This window comes from Mobula birostris, chromosome 14, assembly GCF_030028105.1.
Source record: "Mobula birostris isolate sMobBir1 chromosome 14, sMobBir1.hap1, whole genome shotgun sequence".
NCBI classification, from domain to species: domain Eukaryota; kingdom Metazoa; phylum Chordata; class Chondrichthyes; order Myliobatiformes; family Myliobatidae; genus Mobula; species Mobula birostris.
The window spans coordinates 4396047-4415280 of NC_092383.1; the positions used below are offsets into that span (position 1 = coordinate 4396047).

General features: G+C 41.6%; 1 protein-coding gene across 2 annotated transcripts in view; it reads right to left on the minus strand.

The window, feature by feature from the left end:
* LOC140209663 (A disintegrin and metalloproteinase with thrombospondin motifs 7) overlaps window positions 1–19234 on the minus strand; it is a 248372-nt gene that overhangs the window by 180894 nt on the left and 48244 nt on the right. The window contains exons 1-2 of one of the 2 annotated variants that reach the window (XM_072278012.1): window positions 13146–13241; window positions 4467–4674 (exon numbers count right to left, since the gene is read on the minus strand). In XM_072278012.1, the coding sequence (XP_072134113.1) occupies window positions 4467–4674; window positions 13146–13205 (268 nt within the window). In that variant the 5' untranslated portion in view covers window positions 13206–13241. Of the gene's footprint in view, window positions 1–4466; window positions 4675–13145; window positions 13242–19234 lie in introns of those variants that run through there. The other variant, XM_072278011.1, reaches the window with a different exon arrangement.

Sequence of the window (19234 nt, forward strand, 5' to 3'; positions counted from 1 at the left end):
ACACCATTGATGGTGTCGAGACTAGCGCATTATTTGGATTTAAGTGAGGGAGAGTTGCGCAGCGTCAGCCTTGCTCTCTCTTCCCAATTCCCATCTGGATCCAGTGGCAAGACAGAGTCGAGACGGCTGGAGATGGGACTAGGCGCAGTAGATGACCAGGACATCTTCTGTGTCTTCTCCTGCTCTACACGTTCCACGACGCTTGCAGAGACTGCCTTCTTGACCGTTGGACCTTCCATCGGTCTCGTTCACTCAATCCGCCAGAGTCTGTCTTCACATGCTGGGATAGACAACTCCCTATCTCACCAAGGGTTTGAGACCCGTCGGCTACCCTCACCTGGTTAATTTGGCTTGTTGAAGCCATTGCCCGGGATGTGGCCGCTGTCGCATGCAAACAGCTACGGGGAGCCACAGGTGAGAGCTGAGTGCCAGGTGGGGACCAAAGGTGGACAAACCGCCTTGAAAAGGACGCGACATGTTCCCCCACCAGAGATGCTATCCCTCCCTGACACCCCATACACCCTTCTCATTACTACCATCAGGGAGGAGGTACAAGAGCCTGAAGACATGTACTCAACAATTCAGAAACAGCCTCTTCCCCTCCGCCATCAGTTTTCAAAATGACCCATGAACTCTACCTCACCATTTTTCTCTCTTTTTCTTTACTATTTATTTATTCTTTGCATATATTCTTATTGCAACTGAAAGTAACTTTTATGCTTTGTGCTGTAGTGCTGCTGCAAAACAACACACTGCATTTTAGGACGTAGGTCAGTGATTCTGATCCTGACTCTTTAAAATTTATTTAAAGACACAGCACGGAATAGGGCCTTCCAGCCCTTTGCGCCAACAACCCCGGTTTGACCCTAACCTAATCACAAGAAAATTTACAATAACCTATTGACCTACCCAGTACATCTTTGGACTGTGGGAGGAAACCAGAGCCCCCAGAGAAAACCCTAGCATTCCACAGGGGGGAACGTACAGATTCCTTACAGAAGACACTAGAACTAAACTCCAAACTCCGACGTCCCAAGCTCTAACAGCATCGCATTAACTGCTATGCTACTGTGGAGACACTTGACCAATGACACATACTAGGCCAAGGCAGGTTGATGTAGGTAACAGACATGATCTTGCTGAAAGACAGAACAAAATCCATCTTTTCTTGTGTACGAACCAAACCGCAGTGAGACAGGTATGTTTGAGGAAACTGTACACCTGTTTTTACAGCAACTAATATTTTCATCAGGATGAAATGAGACACTATTCCCATTCACCGACTTTAGCTCAATCTTGCTAAGTATGTTAATTTCAGAGTAAACGTTACCTGGATCTCAAATGAAAGAATGCAATGAATTAAATTAAGGGGTTGAGTTCTGACATGCAAGGACAAGGGGAAAGAACGCACTGCAGAGACAGAACGGAGGTCCAGTTTTCACATTCCTAGGTGCGGGAGTTGCAAACATGTAAATAGAGAGGGTCAGAGGATTGGGGCCAACGGTCCTATGGTGGCAGAGCCTAAGACCAGAGGACACAGCCTCAGAATAGAGGGGCATCCTTTTAGAACAGAGATGAGGAGGAATTTCTTTAGCCCGAGAGTGGTGAATCTTTGGAATTCTTTGCTGTAGAGACCAAGTCTTTATGTATATTTAAGGCAGAGGTTGATAGATTCTCGATTGGTCTCGAAGGGATACGGGGAGAAGGCAGGAGATTGGGGCTGAGAGGAAATATGGATCAGTCATAATGAAATGGCGGAGCAGACTCGATGGGCCAAATGGCCTAATTCTGTTCCTGTATCTTATGGTTTACCACCAAAATGTCGTTTGGAATGGAAGGTATGTGCTATAAGGAGAGACTGGACAAACGTGGACTGCTTTTTCAGCATCAGTGAAGATCGAAGATTACAAGAGGCATAGATTATGAGATAGACAATGAACCCATGAGCACTACCTCACTTTTCTGTGCTCTCTTCACACAACTTACTTAATTTTTAATACATTTCTTATTGCAATTTATAGTAATTCTGTGCACTGCCGTCGCAAAGCAACAAACTTCACAGCAAAATTCAACTTTCTCAACAATGAGACTGCAAGAGAGAACAGTGGGCCCAACACCATCAAACTACATACAACGGTGTGAGATCCTGCAGTCAGGACTGTAGATTCTTTGCAAAGATGAATTTATCAACATAAATCTGTGATAATAAACCTGATTCTGATTTTGTGATAGAATTATATGTGTTGTGTTGTGCACCTTGGTCCAGAGGAACGTTGTTTCGTCTGGCAGTATACATGTGTACAGTTGAATGACAATAAACTGTAATTGAACTTGACAATAGCAGCCTGTATCGTTTTCCCACGGTTGGAATGCTTAAATCTAGAGGGTAAGCATTTAAGGTGAGCTAGGATGGGGGGGGTGGTGGTTTGCAATTTCCAAAGGAGATGTGCAGGATAATTTTATTTTTACACTGAGTGGTGAGTGCTTGGAATGCCCTGCTTGGGGTGGTGGAGGAGGTAGATATGGTGGAGGTGTTCAAGAGGCTCTTAAATAGCACGTGAACATAACAACTAGAAGCAAGGGAAGGCCATTTGGCCCATCAAGCCTGTTCCATCATTCATGCCTGATCTGGCCTTTTCCTCATAACCCTTAATTCTCCTGCTATGCAAAAACCTAACTAACTATGTTTTAAAATATTTTTAATGAAGTAGTTTTGACTGTTTCCTGGGCAGAGAACATGCAGAAACTGGAAGGATATGAACAATGTACAGGCAGAAAGGTCTGTTTCTGTACGGTGCTATGTTCTATGTTGAAGACCAGAGAGGGCGAGAGGAAGTTACAAGGAGTTTTGACCAGAAAGCCAGAATTTGGCAGCTTTTAGTAAAGCAAGGAAGTGTCTTCATGTTGGAAGGTCAGTGACCAGATGGGAGAGGAAATGAAGATGATCCGGCAGTGAATTGTTGGTCTGGGACATCCTGGCTGGTGGGACATTGGAATTAGATCAAGAGGGAAACTGATAAATCTGGAGGACCCAATCATATACACGAGAAAGTGTGTAGATGCTGGAAATCCAGAGCAACACACACAAAATGCTGGAGGAACTCAGCAGGACTAGAAGGGCCGAGATTGCCTGTTTCCATGCTGTAATTGTTATATGGTTATATATGGTCAGGCAGCATCTATGGAAATGAATAAACAGTCGGCACTTCTTTAGGACTGAGAAGGGGGAAGATACCAGAATTTAAAGGGTGGGGAGGGGGAGGAGGAGAAGAGGCTAGCTGAAAGGTGTTAGGTGAAGTCAGGTGGTGGGAAAGGTCAAGGGCAGGAGAAGAAAACATCTGATAAGACAGGAGAGTGGACAATAGGAGAAGGGTATGGAGGAGGGGACTCGGGGCAGTAATAGAACCTGCAGCATACTCAGTGGCCACTTTATTACGTACACCTGTACACCTGCTCGTTAATGCAAATATCTAATCAGTCAATCATGTGGCAGCAACTCAGTCCATAAATGGATGAAGACTCAGTCAAGAGGTTCAGTTGTTGTTCAGACCAAGCAGCAGAACGGGGAAGAAATGTGATCTAAGTAGCTTTGACTGTGGAATGCTAGTTGGTGCCAGATGAGGAGGCTTGAGTATCTCAGAAACTGCCGATCTCCTCAGATTTTTATGCACAACAGTATTGAGTACAGGAGTTGGGATATTATGCTGAAGTTGTATGAGACATTGGTGGAGAAAATTTGGAGTTTTGTGTGCAATTCTGGTCTCCTGTCTACAGGAAAGATATTAATAAGATTGAAAGAACACAGAGAAAATCTACAAGGATGTTGCTAGGTCTTGAAGACCTGAGTTACAGGGAAAGACTGAATAGGTTAGGACTGTATTCTACAGAATGTAGAAGATTGAGAGGAGATTTAAAGAATATACACAACTAGTAGGGGTACAGATAAGGTAAACAGAAGCAAGCTTTTTCCACTGAGGTTGAGTGAGACTAGAACTAGAGGTCATACGTTAAGAGTGAAAGGTGAAATATTTAAGGGGTACGCGAAGGGGAAATTCTTCACTCAGAGAATGGTGTGAATCTGGAACGAGCAGCCAGCAGAGGTGGTAGCTGTGGGTCCAATTTCAGCATTCAAGAGACTTTTGGTAGGTACATGGATGGGAGGGCTGTGATGAAGGTGTGGGTCAATGGGTCTGGGCAGAATAGGATTTTGGTTGGCATGGATTAGATTTGCCAAAGGGCTTGTTTCTGTGCTGTAGAGATCTGTGACTCGATGTCTGTACTGGTGAGCTCTCAGTGCATTCAGGAGGTCAACACGGACATCTGTCCAGAAGCATCCTGTGAGAAAATGCCAGAATAACCATTCCTGAGCCCAAGGGAATCACGCGTTTGACTCTCAGCTGCGGCCTTGGGAATGTAAATAGGGCAAACAGGAGCAGCCAACAGCCACATGTCCGACATTTCCTTACCCGACACACCACACACTCGGCTCTCGCTGGGGATCGGCTTCTCCATCCCTCCCGTTTGCCCCTCCAGCCGCTGGGGGTCGGGCAGTTCCTCCACCTCCACGGCATGCCGTTTGTAAATGACGTGGGGCTGTGACGCAGCTTTCTTCCAGTGCTCTCCCTCCACTGGTTCAATGAGGTAATCCTGTTCCAACAGTCTGAACACACCTTTCTAAAGAGGCAATGGAGGAGATGTTTCTGATCAGTTCCATCAGATTCAGACATTTATCATGTCAAATACACAGTGAGGTGCGTCATTTACGTTAACAATTCCAGTGATAACAATTAACCTAAAAAAAGGGCCAAATTCAAGAGGTGGGACACCTACTGCAGAAAGCTAAGAAACTTCCAGAAAACAAGAGCTATCTGCAGATACTGAAAATCCAATCAACACACAAAAATGCTAGAGGAACTCAGCAGGCCAGGCAGCATCTATGGAAAAGTGTACAGCTGGTGATTCAGGCCGAGACCCTTTGGCAAGACTGAAGAAAAAAGATGAGGAGTAGATCTAAAAGGTGGGGCAGGGGAGAAAAAAAACACAAGGTGATTGGGAGGGGGAGGGGTGAAGTAAAGAGCTGGGAAGTTGATTTCTGGAAGAGATACAGGGCTGGAGAAGGGAGAATCTTGATAGGAGAGGACAGAAGGCCATGGAAGAAAGAAAAGTGGGGAGGAGCACCAGAGAGAGGCAATGGGCAGGTAAGGAGATGAGAGAGGGAAACAGGAATGGGGAATCATGAAGGAGGGGGGAGGAGGGGCCATTACCAGAAGTTCAAGAAATCGATGTTCATGCCATCAGGTTGGAGGCTACCCAGATGGAATAGAAGGTGTTGTTCCTCCAACCTGAGTGTGGCCTCATCATGACAGTGGAGGAGGCCATGGATAGACATATGGGAATGGGAATGGGAATGGGAGGTGGAATCAAAATGGGTGGCCACTGGGAGATCCCTGGCGGATGGAGTGTAGGTGCTTGGTGAAGCGGTCTCCCAATCTACGTCGGGTCTCTAATATACAGGAGGCTACACCAGGAGCACCGGACACAGTATATGACCCCAATAGACTCATAGGAGAAGCGTCGCCTCACCTGGAAGTGCAGTTTGGGGCCCTGAATGAAAGTGAGGGAGGAGGTGTAGGGGCAGGTGTAGCACTTGCTCTGCTTGCAAGGATTAGTGCCAGGAGGGAGATCAGTGGGACAGGATGAATGGGCAAGGGAGTCATGTAGGGAGCAGTTCCTGTGGAAAGCAGAAATTGAGGGGTAGGAGAAGATGTGCTGGTCGGGTGGGAGGTGAAGACAAGAGAAACCCTATCCCTGGTAGAGTGGCGGGAGGATGGGGCGAGAGCAAAAGTGAGTAAAATGGAAGAGATGCTGTTATCCCCACCAGTATCGTCCCCCAATCAACCTGGGCAAGCTCCTCCCTCATGCCTCTTGCAGTATGAATTCAATCTGATTATGATCACTGCCTCCTAAGGATTGCTTTACATTAATCTCCCTAATAAAATCTGGGTTATTACACAACACCCAATCTAAGACAGCCTTTCCCTGAGTAGGCTCAAGCACAAGCTGCCCTAAAAAGCCTCTCTTGCGATCCAACACCAACCTGGTTTTCCCAATCCCCTTTTATATTGAAGTCCCTCATTATAAATGTGACATTATCCATATTACATGCCTTTTCCAGCTCCCTTTGCAATCTCAACCCCACATCTTGGCTACTGTTTGGAGGCCTATATTTGATTCCTATAATGTTTTTTGAATCCTTGTAGTTTCTTTACTCCACCCACAAAGATTCAACGTTCTCCGACCCGATGTCATCTCTTTCTAAAGATCTAATTCCAACTCTTAACCAACAGAGCCACACCACTATGCCTTCCTCCCTGTCCTTTCAATACAAAGTATATCCTTTCATGTTAAGCTCCCAACTGTGGCCTTTCAGCCATGACTCAGTGATGCCCACAATGTCATACTGACCAATCTCTAATTGCACCACGATTTTGTCCACCCTTATTCCGAACGCTACGCGCACTTAAATACAGCACCTTCAATCCTGCATTCTTCGCCCTTTTGAGTTTTTGCCTCTGAGGTACAATTCAATTCTTTGCTCTGTCTGCATTTATACCCAGTCATTGGCTTGTCCCTCCTTAACATTCATGTTACACCCACCGTCTACTTGTAAACCTGCTGGCTCATCCTCAGCTCGATCGCACTGGTTCCCACCCCCCGCCATAATAGTTTTTTTTTGTAATATAATTTTCAAAAGGAATACATGAAAAAAAAATCTACCCTCCCCCCTCCCCCCCCCCCCCCCCCCCATATATAGTCCTACCTAAAAAGAAAGAAAGGAAGAAAAGAACCGCCTGGGTATTAGAAGGTTTCCACATGCTCCATGGGATTCAAAATAAATTTGGTATAATTATTCGTTACTTTCCCCAAGTGACCAAAGTCTTTATCGGAGCACTTAAATATGCCATCCTATCCTTTGTAAATAAGGGCGCCAAATATTCAAAAATGTTACATATTTGTCTCTTAAATTATAAGTAATTTTTTCGAGTGGAATAGAACTAGCCATTTCATTATTCCAACGATCCATACTTAAATACGAATCAGATTTCCAAGTAACTGCTATAGTCTTCTTAGCTACTGCCAATGCAATTTTTAAAATTCTTTCTGATATTTATTCAATTTAAGTTTTGGTTTTATCCCTTCAATATCACCTAATAGAAATAATACAGGGTTATGTGGAAGTTGAGTTCCAGTAATTTGTTCCAATAAGATTCTTAAATTTATCCAAAAGGGTTGAATTTTAAAACAAGACCAAGCAGAATGTAAAAAAGTACCAATTTCTTGATTACACCGAAAACATTTATCAGATAGATTTGAATTTAATCTATTTATTTTTTGCGGTGTAATATATAATTGGTGTAAAAAATTATATTGTACTAATCTAAGTCGAACATTTATTGTATTTGTCATACTGTCAAGACAAAGTCTTGACCAATTGGTTTCATCAATATTAATATTCAGATCTGTTTCCCATTTTTGCTTTGACTTATGGGTTCCTTGTTTAATTGTCTGTTCTTGAATCAAATTATACATACAAGAAATAAATTTTTTAATTTTCCCTTTTTGTATTAAAATTTCAATTTCATTAGGTTTTGGCAAAAACATTGTTTGATCCAGCTTACCTTTTAAGTAAGCCCTTAATTGAAAGTAACAAAAGAAAGTATTATTAGATATTTTATATTTATCCTTTAATTGTTCAAATGACATCAATATACCTCGTTCAAAACAATCTCCTATAAATTTAATCCCTTTTTGGTACCAATTATATAAAAGTTGATTGTCCATTGTAAAAGGAATAAGTCTGTTTTGGAACAAAGGCCTCCTTGTTAATAGAGATTTCTGTGTTTCATTATCAACATTTATCTTATTCCATAGATCAATCAAATGTGTTAATATAGGAGATTCTTTCTTTTCCCGTATCAATTTAGATTCCCATTTATATATAAAATCTTCAGGTCTATTTTCTCCTATCTTGTCTAGTTCTATTTTAATCCATGCTGGTTTTCGATCATCGAAGAAAGATGCAATAAATCTAAGTTGATTTGCTTTATAATAGTTTTTAAAGTTTGGAAGTTGTAACCCTCCTAACCCAAATTTACATGTCAATTTTTCCAATGATATTCTTGACATTTTACCTTTCCAAAGAAATTTTCTCACACACTTATTTAACTCTTGAAAAAATTTCTGTGGCAATTGTATTGGTAATCTTTGAAACAAATACTGTAATCTAGGAAATATATTCATTTTTACAACATTGACTCTACCTACTAATGTTATTGGTAATATCATCCATTTGTCAAGATATTCTTGAATTTTTTTTCAATAATAGTAAATAATTAAATTTATATAAATTCTTTACATCATTATCAAGTCTTATACCTAAATACTTTATACCATTTACCGGCCATCTAAATTGGGTTACTAATCGACATTGACTATAGTCTCCTTTAGTAAGAGGTAAAATTTCACTTTTATCCCAATTTATTTTGTAACCTGATACCTTCCCATATTCATCCAATCTAGAAGATAATTTATGTAACGAATGTTGTGGGTTTGTTAAATAGATCAAAACATCATCGGCAAAAAGATTAATTTTATATTCCTCCTGATTAACTCTAAAACCCATAATATCTGGATCAATTCTAATGGCAGGTGATAGTGGACAACCTTGTCTAGTTGACCTTTTTAACTGGAATGGTGTTGAAATTTGAGAGTTTGTCACTACTTTAGCTTTAGGGTTAGAATTTAAAGTTTTAATCCAATTTATAAAAGATGTTCCTAACCCATATTTTTCTAGTACTTTAAATAAAAAATCCCATTCTAATCTATCAAATGCTTTTTCTGCATCCAAAGCTACTACTATACTCTTCTCATCCCTTTTTTGTGCCAAATGAATTATACTGAGTAGCCGGGTTACATTATCTGCCAACTGTCTATTTTTAATAAATCCTGTTTGATCCATATGTATTAATTTTGGTAAATATTTAGATAATCTATTCGATAAAATTTTTGCTATTATTTTATAATCCGTATTCAATAAAGAAATAGGCCTGTATGATGTTGGTTTCATAGGATCTCTGTCTTTTTTTGGCAATACTATTACAATTGCTGTTGAAAAAGATTCTGGAAGTTTATGTATTTTTTCTGCTTGACGTATTAGTTCCATAAAAAGAGGAAATAATAAATCTTTAAATTTTTTATAAAATTCAGGTGGAAAACCATCTTCTCCTGGAGATTTATTACTTTGGAGTAATCCTAAAGCTTCTTCAACTTCTTTTAATGTAAAAGGCATATCTAATCCCTTCTGTTCTTCCAAATTCAATTTTGGAAGAGAAACTTGTGATAAAAACCTTTCTATCTCGTTAACATCATTTTGGGATTCTGATTGATGTAATTCAGAATAGAAATTTTTAAAGGTTTCATTTATTTCAAGAGGTTTATAAGATATTTTATTTGCCCTTGTTCTAATTGCATTTATTGTTTTGGAAGCTTGCTCTGTTTTCAACTGCCAGGCAAGAATTTTATGTGCTCTCTCACCTAACTCATAATACCTTTGTTTAGTTCTTATAATTGCTTTTTCCGTTCTATATGTCTGAAGCGTATTATATTGTAACTTCTTATTGACAAGTTGTTTTCATTTTTCTTCTGTCATATATCTTTGAGATTCTTTTTCTAATTTTGTAATCTCTTTTTCCAATTGATCTAGTTCTGCCATATATTCTTTCTTAATTTTAGACGTATAACTTATTATCTGGCCCCTAAGATATGCTTTCATCACATCCCATAATATAAATTTATCATCCACTGAATGAAAATTTGTATCCCAAAAAAATTGAATCTGTTTTTTCATAAAATCACAAAAATCTTGACGTTTTAATAATGTTGAATTAAATCTCCATCTATAAGCCACTTCTTCCTTATCAGCCATTATTATTGTCATTAACAAAGGGGAATGATCTGATAATATTCTTGCTTTATATTCCATATTTTTCACTCTGTGTTGAATATGCATTGATAATAGAAACAAATCTATCCTTGAAAAAGTTTTATGTCTATGGGAGTAGAACGAATAGTCTCTTTCTTTAGGATTGATTCTTCTCCATATATCAATCAGATTTAAATCCTTCATCAATGATAAAGTTAAATTTACTACCTTCGATTTTATAACAGCCTTGGTTGATCTATCTAAGACTGGGTCTAAGCAAAAATTAAAATCTCCTCCAATTAATTTTTTTTCATGCGCATCCGCCAAATTCAGAAAAGCTTCTTGTATGAATTTTGCATCATTTTTGTTTGGTGCATAAATATTCATAAAAGTCCATAGTTCAGAAAAAAGTTGACAATGTATAATCACATATCTCCCCGCAGAATCAGTTATTACATTTTGTATTCTAATTGGTAACGTTTTATTGATCAAAATTGCTACTCCCCTCGCTTTTGAATTAAATGAAGCCGCAACAACACTACCCACCTAATCTCTCTTTAGTTTCTGATGTTCTGTTTCCATTAGGTGCGTTTCCTGTAAAAAAGCTAAATCTATCTTCATTTTTTTAATGTGTTAAGATACTTTTTCTTTTCACTGGTCCATTAAGCCCGTTAACATTAAAACTCAAAAAATTCAATAAATTAGTCATTATTCTTAACAAAGTTACTCCAATCTAAAACATTATTTATCTTCTCAACTCTCATAGTTCCTTGGGGAATCTCTTTAAACTTCACCATGTTGCTATGTGTCTCCCTCCCAACCTTCCAGGCAGAAAGAAAAAAGAAGACAGAAATAAAACAAAAAAAGAAAAAACAAAATACCCCCTCCCCACTAATGTTGTGAATGAAAGGATACACAACACTACCCCCCTCCATTTTACGGGTCGTGGCAAAAGCCACACTTGCACACATGACTAGCGTAGCAATCGATCAGTGCTTCTTGCAGCTCCCCCGCAACAAAAAAAAATTATATATATATATAGACAAAATTAGTATTACTATTCCCAACTAATATTCCTCCAGTTTTAACCTTTCTTACCCCCCTCATATAATTAATAATATATTTATACATTCATCCAGCTTCAAAAATCCAATAAGTCCATTCTTTAACCCAATCTTCATCTTCAATCTATCTCGCTCTCCTGGCTTTGTTCTTGTATCTGGTGAATATTCAGAGAATCTCACACAAACTGCTCTGCTTTCTGGTAGTCATCAAAAAATCTTTTTTCTCCACCAGGCAAAAAAATCTTCAAGGTTGCAGGATAACGCAGTGTAAATTGATAACCATGATCCCATAGGGTTTTTTTCACTGGGTTAAATTTCTTCCTTCTCTTCAAAAGTTCGTAACTTATATCAGGGTAGAAAAAAACTTTGTTCCCTTTAATTATCAATGGCCCTTTTCTATCTTTGGCAGCTCGAGCAGCTGCCTGTAGAATCCTTTCCTTGTCTTGAAATCTTAAGAATTTTATTAAAATCGATCGTGGATATTGGTCATCTTTTGGTTTTGGTCTTAAAGCTCTATGTGCCCGCTCAATTTCAATTGGTCGAACCTCCTCTTCCATTTGCAAAACATCCGGGATCCATCTTTGAAAAAATTCTATTGGTTTATCTCCCTCCATACCTTCTTTAAGACCAACAATTTTAATATTATTATGTCTACTAAAATTTTCCAACATGTCCACTTTCTCCAAGAGTCGGTTTCTTTCCGAATTCTAGACAAGCAGATCATTTTCTGTTTTTTCCAGTCTATCATTCATATGCCCCATTGCTCTTTCCATCTTCTGAAGCTTCTTATCCATTTTGTCCTGTCTTGCCATAACTTTATCATAGCACATCTTCGTATCTCTAAGCTCTTCTCTCACTTTTCTTAATTCAGCTGTTAACTGCAATATAGCCTCTCTCATATCTCTGTCATCTCCTTTACTTCCAATCGCTTCCAATTCTTCCTCCTCTTCTTCATCTGTGTTCTCTGCAGAATCCAATTCTGACTCTGAGTCATTTTCAATTGCAGTGGCTGTCGGTTCTTGTAGTTTGCGTTGTGTCAATTTGCGCATGCGCATTTCCGGTGTCTTCTTCGAAGAAGCCGTTACCACTGCCATTGCTCCCTGTTCTACTGAAGGAGATCCAACCTGAGTCCGAGGCTCCATCGTTGCAGTAGGCCCTTTTTTCTTCCCCTCTCGCGGCTGCTTCGCAACAGCAGACTTCTTTTGTTGCGGTTTAGGAGGCATATCGTAAAGTAGTCTTACAAAGTTTATAAATAGTTTTCAGAAAATATTTACTAACTTTGTTTTGTTTAAATGATACTTTACTGATTTGTTGCGGGAGAGCTGGATTTACACGTCTCAATCCCACGTCATCACGTGACGCCCCCCAACAATAATAGTTAAACAACCTTGAGATTCATCTCCTTCCAGGCAGCCACGAAACAAAGAAACCCGAAAGAACCCACTACAGAAAGAAAACTGTCGAACACCCAAATTGCAGAGAAAAAGAAAACACCTCATGCAAACAATAACCGCAAGCAAACAGCGTTCTGGACTGAAGTAACTGTACTACAATTGCTGGAAAATTCACTGAACAGTGACATGTGTATACATGATTATATAAAAATACAAGCAAGCACACACTAAAAATGCAATTAAGAAACTCTTAGACACATGACTGGGCTGGCTGGTGGCGCAACGACACCAGCACCGGACCTGGGAGTGGAGGTTCCCGGGTTCAAAACTAGTCGGGTCCATCCCCGAGTACGTTTTCCCTCCGTGCAGGGTTGAGTGTTGAGATCCCAACTCAACCTCGTAAAACAAAGGGAAAATACTGCGAAAAATGTCTGTGTGAGGAGCAATGTTCCCCCTAATTTTTAGTAGTCAGTGTGCGCAAAAATCTTACGTTGTGCAAATTTTTTTCCTGTGACAAAAGTATGTGTGCACTGAATGCACACATGGGACAGTTTATATAGATTTACAAAATATTTGACATAAAACTGCACGGAATAACAACAAAATAACATACATATTTAAGTCACTCAGTTATTTTTCTCTCTCCTGTCTTTGGCATTTCAATAACTGTAATTATTAATTACTACATTCTTTTAGGTAACTAACCTTTTGTGCGCACATTAATTTCCTTTGTGCGCTGGATGAAAAATGTGTGCGTGCGCACATGCGCACAGCTTAGAGGGAACATAGGTGAGGAGTGGCACGCCACACAGTCTCTCTCTCTCGCTCCGCACCTTGTAAAAAAGCCATGAAAAATCCATCATCACAGACGCACGCACAGACACGCAGATGCACAGACGCGCACGCACAGACTCACACGCACACAGGCCAGGCACACAGCAAAAAAAAAGAAACCCTTAGACACATGGATGGTAGAGAAATAGAGGGTTATGTGGGAGGTAAAGGTTAGACTGATCTTCGAGTCAGTTAAAAGTCGGTACACATCGTGGTAATGTGTGCGTACTCTTCTACGTTCTAGAGCCTAAGGATGTGCTGAGGGTTGCCCTCAAGTATCAGCAGGCATTCCAGTGCCAACACAGCATGCCGACAATGTTCAACAGAACAACAGAGGAAACAACAAAACAGAACCCCGTCCCTCCCTCCAACACACAGGCAAACTTTCTCCTTGGTGTGAATTTGCTGGTGTTTCGGCAAACTGGAAGACAAAAGGTGTGGCCCTTCCCATACTGGGATGAGGAGAGTGGCCTCTCCCCAGTGTGAACACGCTGGTATGCCAGCACGTTGGTTGCCTGAGTAAATGTCTCCCCACACTGGCAGCAGATGTGAATGCACCAGTGACTCTCCATGGTAGGTTGAGTGAGTAAATTCCGTGCAGGTGAACAGCCTCCCTCCAGCGTGGTGTGCTGTGGAGCCTCCGGTAAGAGTATTTCTTGTTACAGCCCACACTCACACACAGGTGGGACGTGTAAGAAGGGTAGTTGAACCACAGTGACCACATCAATAATTGATTTGCTTAGCTTTATTTGTCAAATATACATTGGGAAAGGGCGACGCCTCTCTGTCCCTTTACTGGGAAGAGAGAGAGGGAGAGCTTGCAGTATGTTGAATTGTTGGGGTGAACAGTTAGCATTTGTTGTACTGCAGATCGTGGTCTTTCTTGGGGGCTTTTCTATCCCCTGCTTGGTGGGTAGAGGGTCATGATGCTTTTTTTTGCTGAAGTAAGTGAGGGAGGGAAGGGTGGATGCTTTGCTGCTGCTGGTGTGTGGGAGGGGGAGTAGGGGAAGTTTTGAGGTTCTAACATTTTTTACTGTCACTCATTCTTTGGGTATACATCTGTTTTCGTGGATGTCTGCAAAGAACAAGAATGTCAGGTTGTATATTACATACATTTCTCTGGGATATTAGATTGAACTATTGGAAAGTACAATGAAATCCATCGTCTTTAAGTCAACGACCTGCACATTCCGAGGATACTACCTTCAAGCAAAGTATGGTTACGGTTAGTGAGTTGTGGGCGTGCTAAGTTGATGCTGGAAGCATCGTGAACTTGCAGGCTGATTTGAATCCTTGCTGATATGATTTGATGCAAAACGACATATTTCACGGTATGTTTCGATGTACATGTGACAAATAACACTAATCTGGATTGTGCTGCGGTCAGCCCGTAAGTGTCACCACACTTCCGGTAGCAATACTGCATTAGGGTTGGGCTTACTAACCCTAATCCGTACGTCTTGGGAGACTGGGAGGGAACCAGAGCACCCGGAGGAATTCCACGCAGTCACGGGGAAAACGTACAAACTGCTTAAAGATAGTGGAGAGAATTGAGCTCATGATCGCAATCGATGGTGCTGTAAAGTGTGAAGCATACCGGTACGCTCCAGTAATTTCATGTGTCTATTGTGTTGGCTGAGAACAGTTGACACCAAAGATTCCAGCGTTCTTCGTCTCACAGAGCAAGGGCTCTTCTATCAGCAAAACACACAAAATACTGGAGCAACCAATCAAGCTGGACAAGGTGGCGTACAGGAATGAGACAGATCCGCTGGTAGAGTGGTGTCACAACAACTTTGTACTCAACATCAGTAAGAGCCAGGAACTGGTAGTGGATTTCAGGAAGTGGAAGTTAGGGAACACACATCAGCCCTCATCGAGGGATCAGCAGTGGAAAGAATGAGCAATTTCAAGTTCCTGGGTGTCAGCTTCTCTTGGGATCCCTCCTGAGGCCCAATATATTGATGCAATATATATTGATATTGATGCTATATATTGATATTAATATATTGATGCTTGAGGAGATTTGGCAAACACTCACAAATCTCTACAGATACTGCATCACCGTCTGGTATGGGGGGGGGGGGGCGCGCTCTGCATAGGACCAAAAGATGCCGCAGAAAGTTGTAAACTCAGCCAGCTCCATCACCGGCACTAGCCTCCCCCGCACCTTCAAAAGGTGATGCCTCAAAAAGGTAACATCCATCATTAAGAACCCCCATCACCCAGGACATGCCTTCTACTCACTGCTGCCATCAGGGAGGAGGTACAGGAGCCTAAGGACACACACTCAACCATTCAGAAACAGTTTCTTCCCTTCTGGAATGGACAATGAACCCATGAAGACTACCTCACTACTTTCTGAATGGACAATGAACCCATGTACACTACCTCACTACTTTCTGAATGGACAATGAACCCATGAACACTACCTCACTACTTTCTGAATGGAGAATGAACCCATGAACACTACCTCACTACTTTCACTCTGTTTTTGCACTAATTACTTCATTTAATTTCAATTTTTATTTCTCATGTAATTTAGTTTTATTATTAGGTAATGCACTGCACTGCTACCTCAAAGCAACAAATTTCATGACATATCAGTGATAATGAAACAGATTCTGACTGTGACTCTCAGCTTCTGTGTGTGTGTTGCACAAGGTTTCTAACATCTGCAGAATCTCACCTGACTTAACATCAGCAAAACAACTTGATGGATCAGGTACAATACAACATCTCTCTGAGTGCAATGTTCCCTCCGCACGGAGCTGAAAAGACTTACTGTGCGGCTCAGTTTCATCCAGCGTCAGTGCTCTGTGTGTTTATGTAGTCTGGCGTGTCACCTACAGCACAGCCCATGACATTCTCAGCCAACACAGTACTGTATCTTGAAGACACTCAGAGCCTCAAGATAACGACGAGACAAAGAAACCCTTACTCGTTTCTCCGAAGGGAAAGAAGTAGAGCCACTTGGCCATTTGATAAGACTGGATTTCTACCCTTCGTCTGCTTTGCCACCAGATCCACTTATCCCTCAATTATCCTGGTGCCCAGCAACTTAATCAATATTAGCCCTGAATAAATATTAGCCATTGAGAATTCCAGAGGCTCGGAATGAACTCATTTTGTTCCCGGGGGGCAAATCCTGTTCCTGAAATTATAGAACATGGAAAACACATTGCTCTCTTGGTGTGACAACCTTCTCTGTTAGACCAGTGACCCTTTGGTCAATACTGTATTGAAGCAATGCCCAATAAATCCTCAGTATAGAGAACTATATTTTTATAGACACCATCCACACTAACCGCAGTTTGTCAAAAACTCGGTTTACTTTTTTAATTAACATAACTTATTCAGTTGCTGACCATTTACCCACTAATGGGGGAACTAAGGGGGAAAGTTTCATCCTTATATGCAAGATACTCTGCATAGAATGTCACAGCACAGTACAGGTGTTCAGTCCACAGTGTGGGACCGGCCTTTTAACCTACTCTCAGATCAATCTGACCCTTCCTTCCTACACAGCCCTCTGTTTTTATAAATGTATTCATTGATTGATTGAGACACAGTGCAGAGTGGGACCCTCCTGCCCTTCAAGCCACAATGCCCAGCACCCCCCAGCTTAACGGTAACCTAATCACAGGTCAGTTTACAATGACCAATTAACCTACCAACCAGTACCTCTTTGCACTGTGGGAGGAAGCCCACACGGTCACAGGGAGAACGTACAAACTCCTTCCAGACAGCGACAGGATTTGCACCCAGGTCAATGGTTACTGTAAAGCGTTGTGCTGACCACTACGCTACCGTGTTGTCCTTATCCCCTGAACTCCAGATTCTCCAGCAGAGGAATGAGCCTCATCCAGTTCCCTCATTAAGTCACTCATCCTTGCCTCCCCTTTAAGAACCGTCCTTGAAGCCAACACAGTGACCATGTTTTCCCCACAAACCCATCTCTCTTTGCCGTGGAGGCTTAGTTTCCAATCGCTTGCAGCAAGTTAAACTACACTAAGTCAAAGTCTGTCCCGAGCATTGTGGCCCATCAGGCCGGTGCTTATGCTGGTTTCTGTGGCGTGAAGCGACTGAGAGTATGAGACTCCCTCCGGATAGGACACCAGTCTATCGCGAGGTAAAATACACTAACAGAGTTCAAATTGACTAGATGGCACCAGCGAGCAACATGACCAATGGCGAAGTCCTGCCGACAGTTCATAAAACTACTTCTTTTACCTCATCTTCTTCTTTCAAGTATGTTTCTACGACAAAGCTGCTGAGATTGGAACCTGTGACTTGCATATTGACAGTGTGTTTGTGGGCCGAATGAGCGATCTGGCGCTTTGCTGTCTTCGAGGGAGATCAGTGAGGCTTGATGCAGAGTGTGCGGCCTGGAATCCTGGAGCCTGGGGATGAGCCTATGATCGACTCCACCGCTTCTCTCTGATTGAGGCACCCAGCAAGGTTGAAATCGCCAAGGACATCAGCAGAGCACTGGCGGGTGTTCGGTACCGCCTGCCTGTGTTTGGCCGGTCTTCCTTTCCCTCTCGCTTGTTGCTGTCAGAGGAAAGTGCAGGAGCCTTGGGTTCCATGTTGCAAGGACTGATTGGTGAGGCTGTGGACTTATTTTGGGGGACTTCAAGATTCATGATGCATGTTTATCTGGATTCAGGTTACTGGTTTTTTTGTTGTTTTTGAGCGGTTTGATTGGTGTGATCAATACGGACTCAGCACTTCAGCCAAGAATGGTTCTGCAGCCTACAATGATTAGCAACGCAACACTGAACGGCTCTTACCACCCTCTGAGTGAAGAAGTTTCCTCTAAAGTTCCCCTTCAACCTTTCACCTTTCACCCTTAACCCATGACCTCTCATTGTAGTCCCACCTGACCTCAATGGAAAAAGCAACACACACAAAATACTAGAAGACTCAGCAGGCCAGGCAGCAACTATGGAAAAGAGTAAACAGTTGACTTATTCAAACTTTGAAATCAAACTTGCATGCACCACTGATAAAGGGTTTCGGCCCGAAATGTCGACTGTTTACTCTTTCATAGATGTTCATAGAAATGAACCAATGTAAATATGTTGAACTCCTGAATTTTATAATATTACAAGAGCTTGCTTGTATATGTGGGTGTCCACTAATCGGTCTGGGTAAACCAGGGACTCCCTGCAGAGAAATACAGACCCCTCTTTGTTCCCAGTGTTGTTCAGCCAGGTGTTACTGGGGCAACTCAGGAGGTCAGGCACCATCAACAGAGAATAAACAGTCGACGTTTCTGGTCAAGGACCTTCATCAGGGCTCAACCTGGAACATCAACAACTTATTCCCCTCCATAGATGCTGCCTGACCTGTTGAGTTCCTCCAGCATTTTGTGTGTGTTGCTTTGGATGTCCAGCATCTGCATATTTTCTAATCTCAGTGGAAAAAGCCTGCTTGCATTTACCCTATCTATCCCTCTCATAATTTTCCATACCTCAATCAAATCTCCTTTCAATCCTCTATGTTCTAAGGAATAAAGTCCTAACCTATTCAATCCTTCCGTAAGACTCCAGGTCCTCCAAACCTGGCAACATCCTATCAATTTACTCTGTGGTCAAGTTACAAAACACAGAGTTCAAATCAGTCTTTAGCAGACACCTTTTGCCTGCAGGAAGGAATTTAAAATACTGGGCTAACCTTCCCACCTTGGGGCAAGGCAGCAATACTTGGTGCTCTGGGACTTCCTGGGATACATGCCTCATTGTTGACACCACGGGATTTAGACTACGCACCTGATGGGTATTGAAAGGTGAATGTTTACAATTCAGCCTTCAATACAAGGTGGTCTTAACAAGCTTTAAGTGCGAAGGAACTGGGGTGGAATTCTTTCAAGGCATCCTGAATAAAAGAGGAAGCAGTCAATTTGGGAACTATTTTGTACATGGGAAATCACCCCACCAACAAAGTTTTCCAAACAA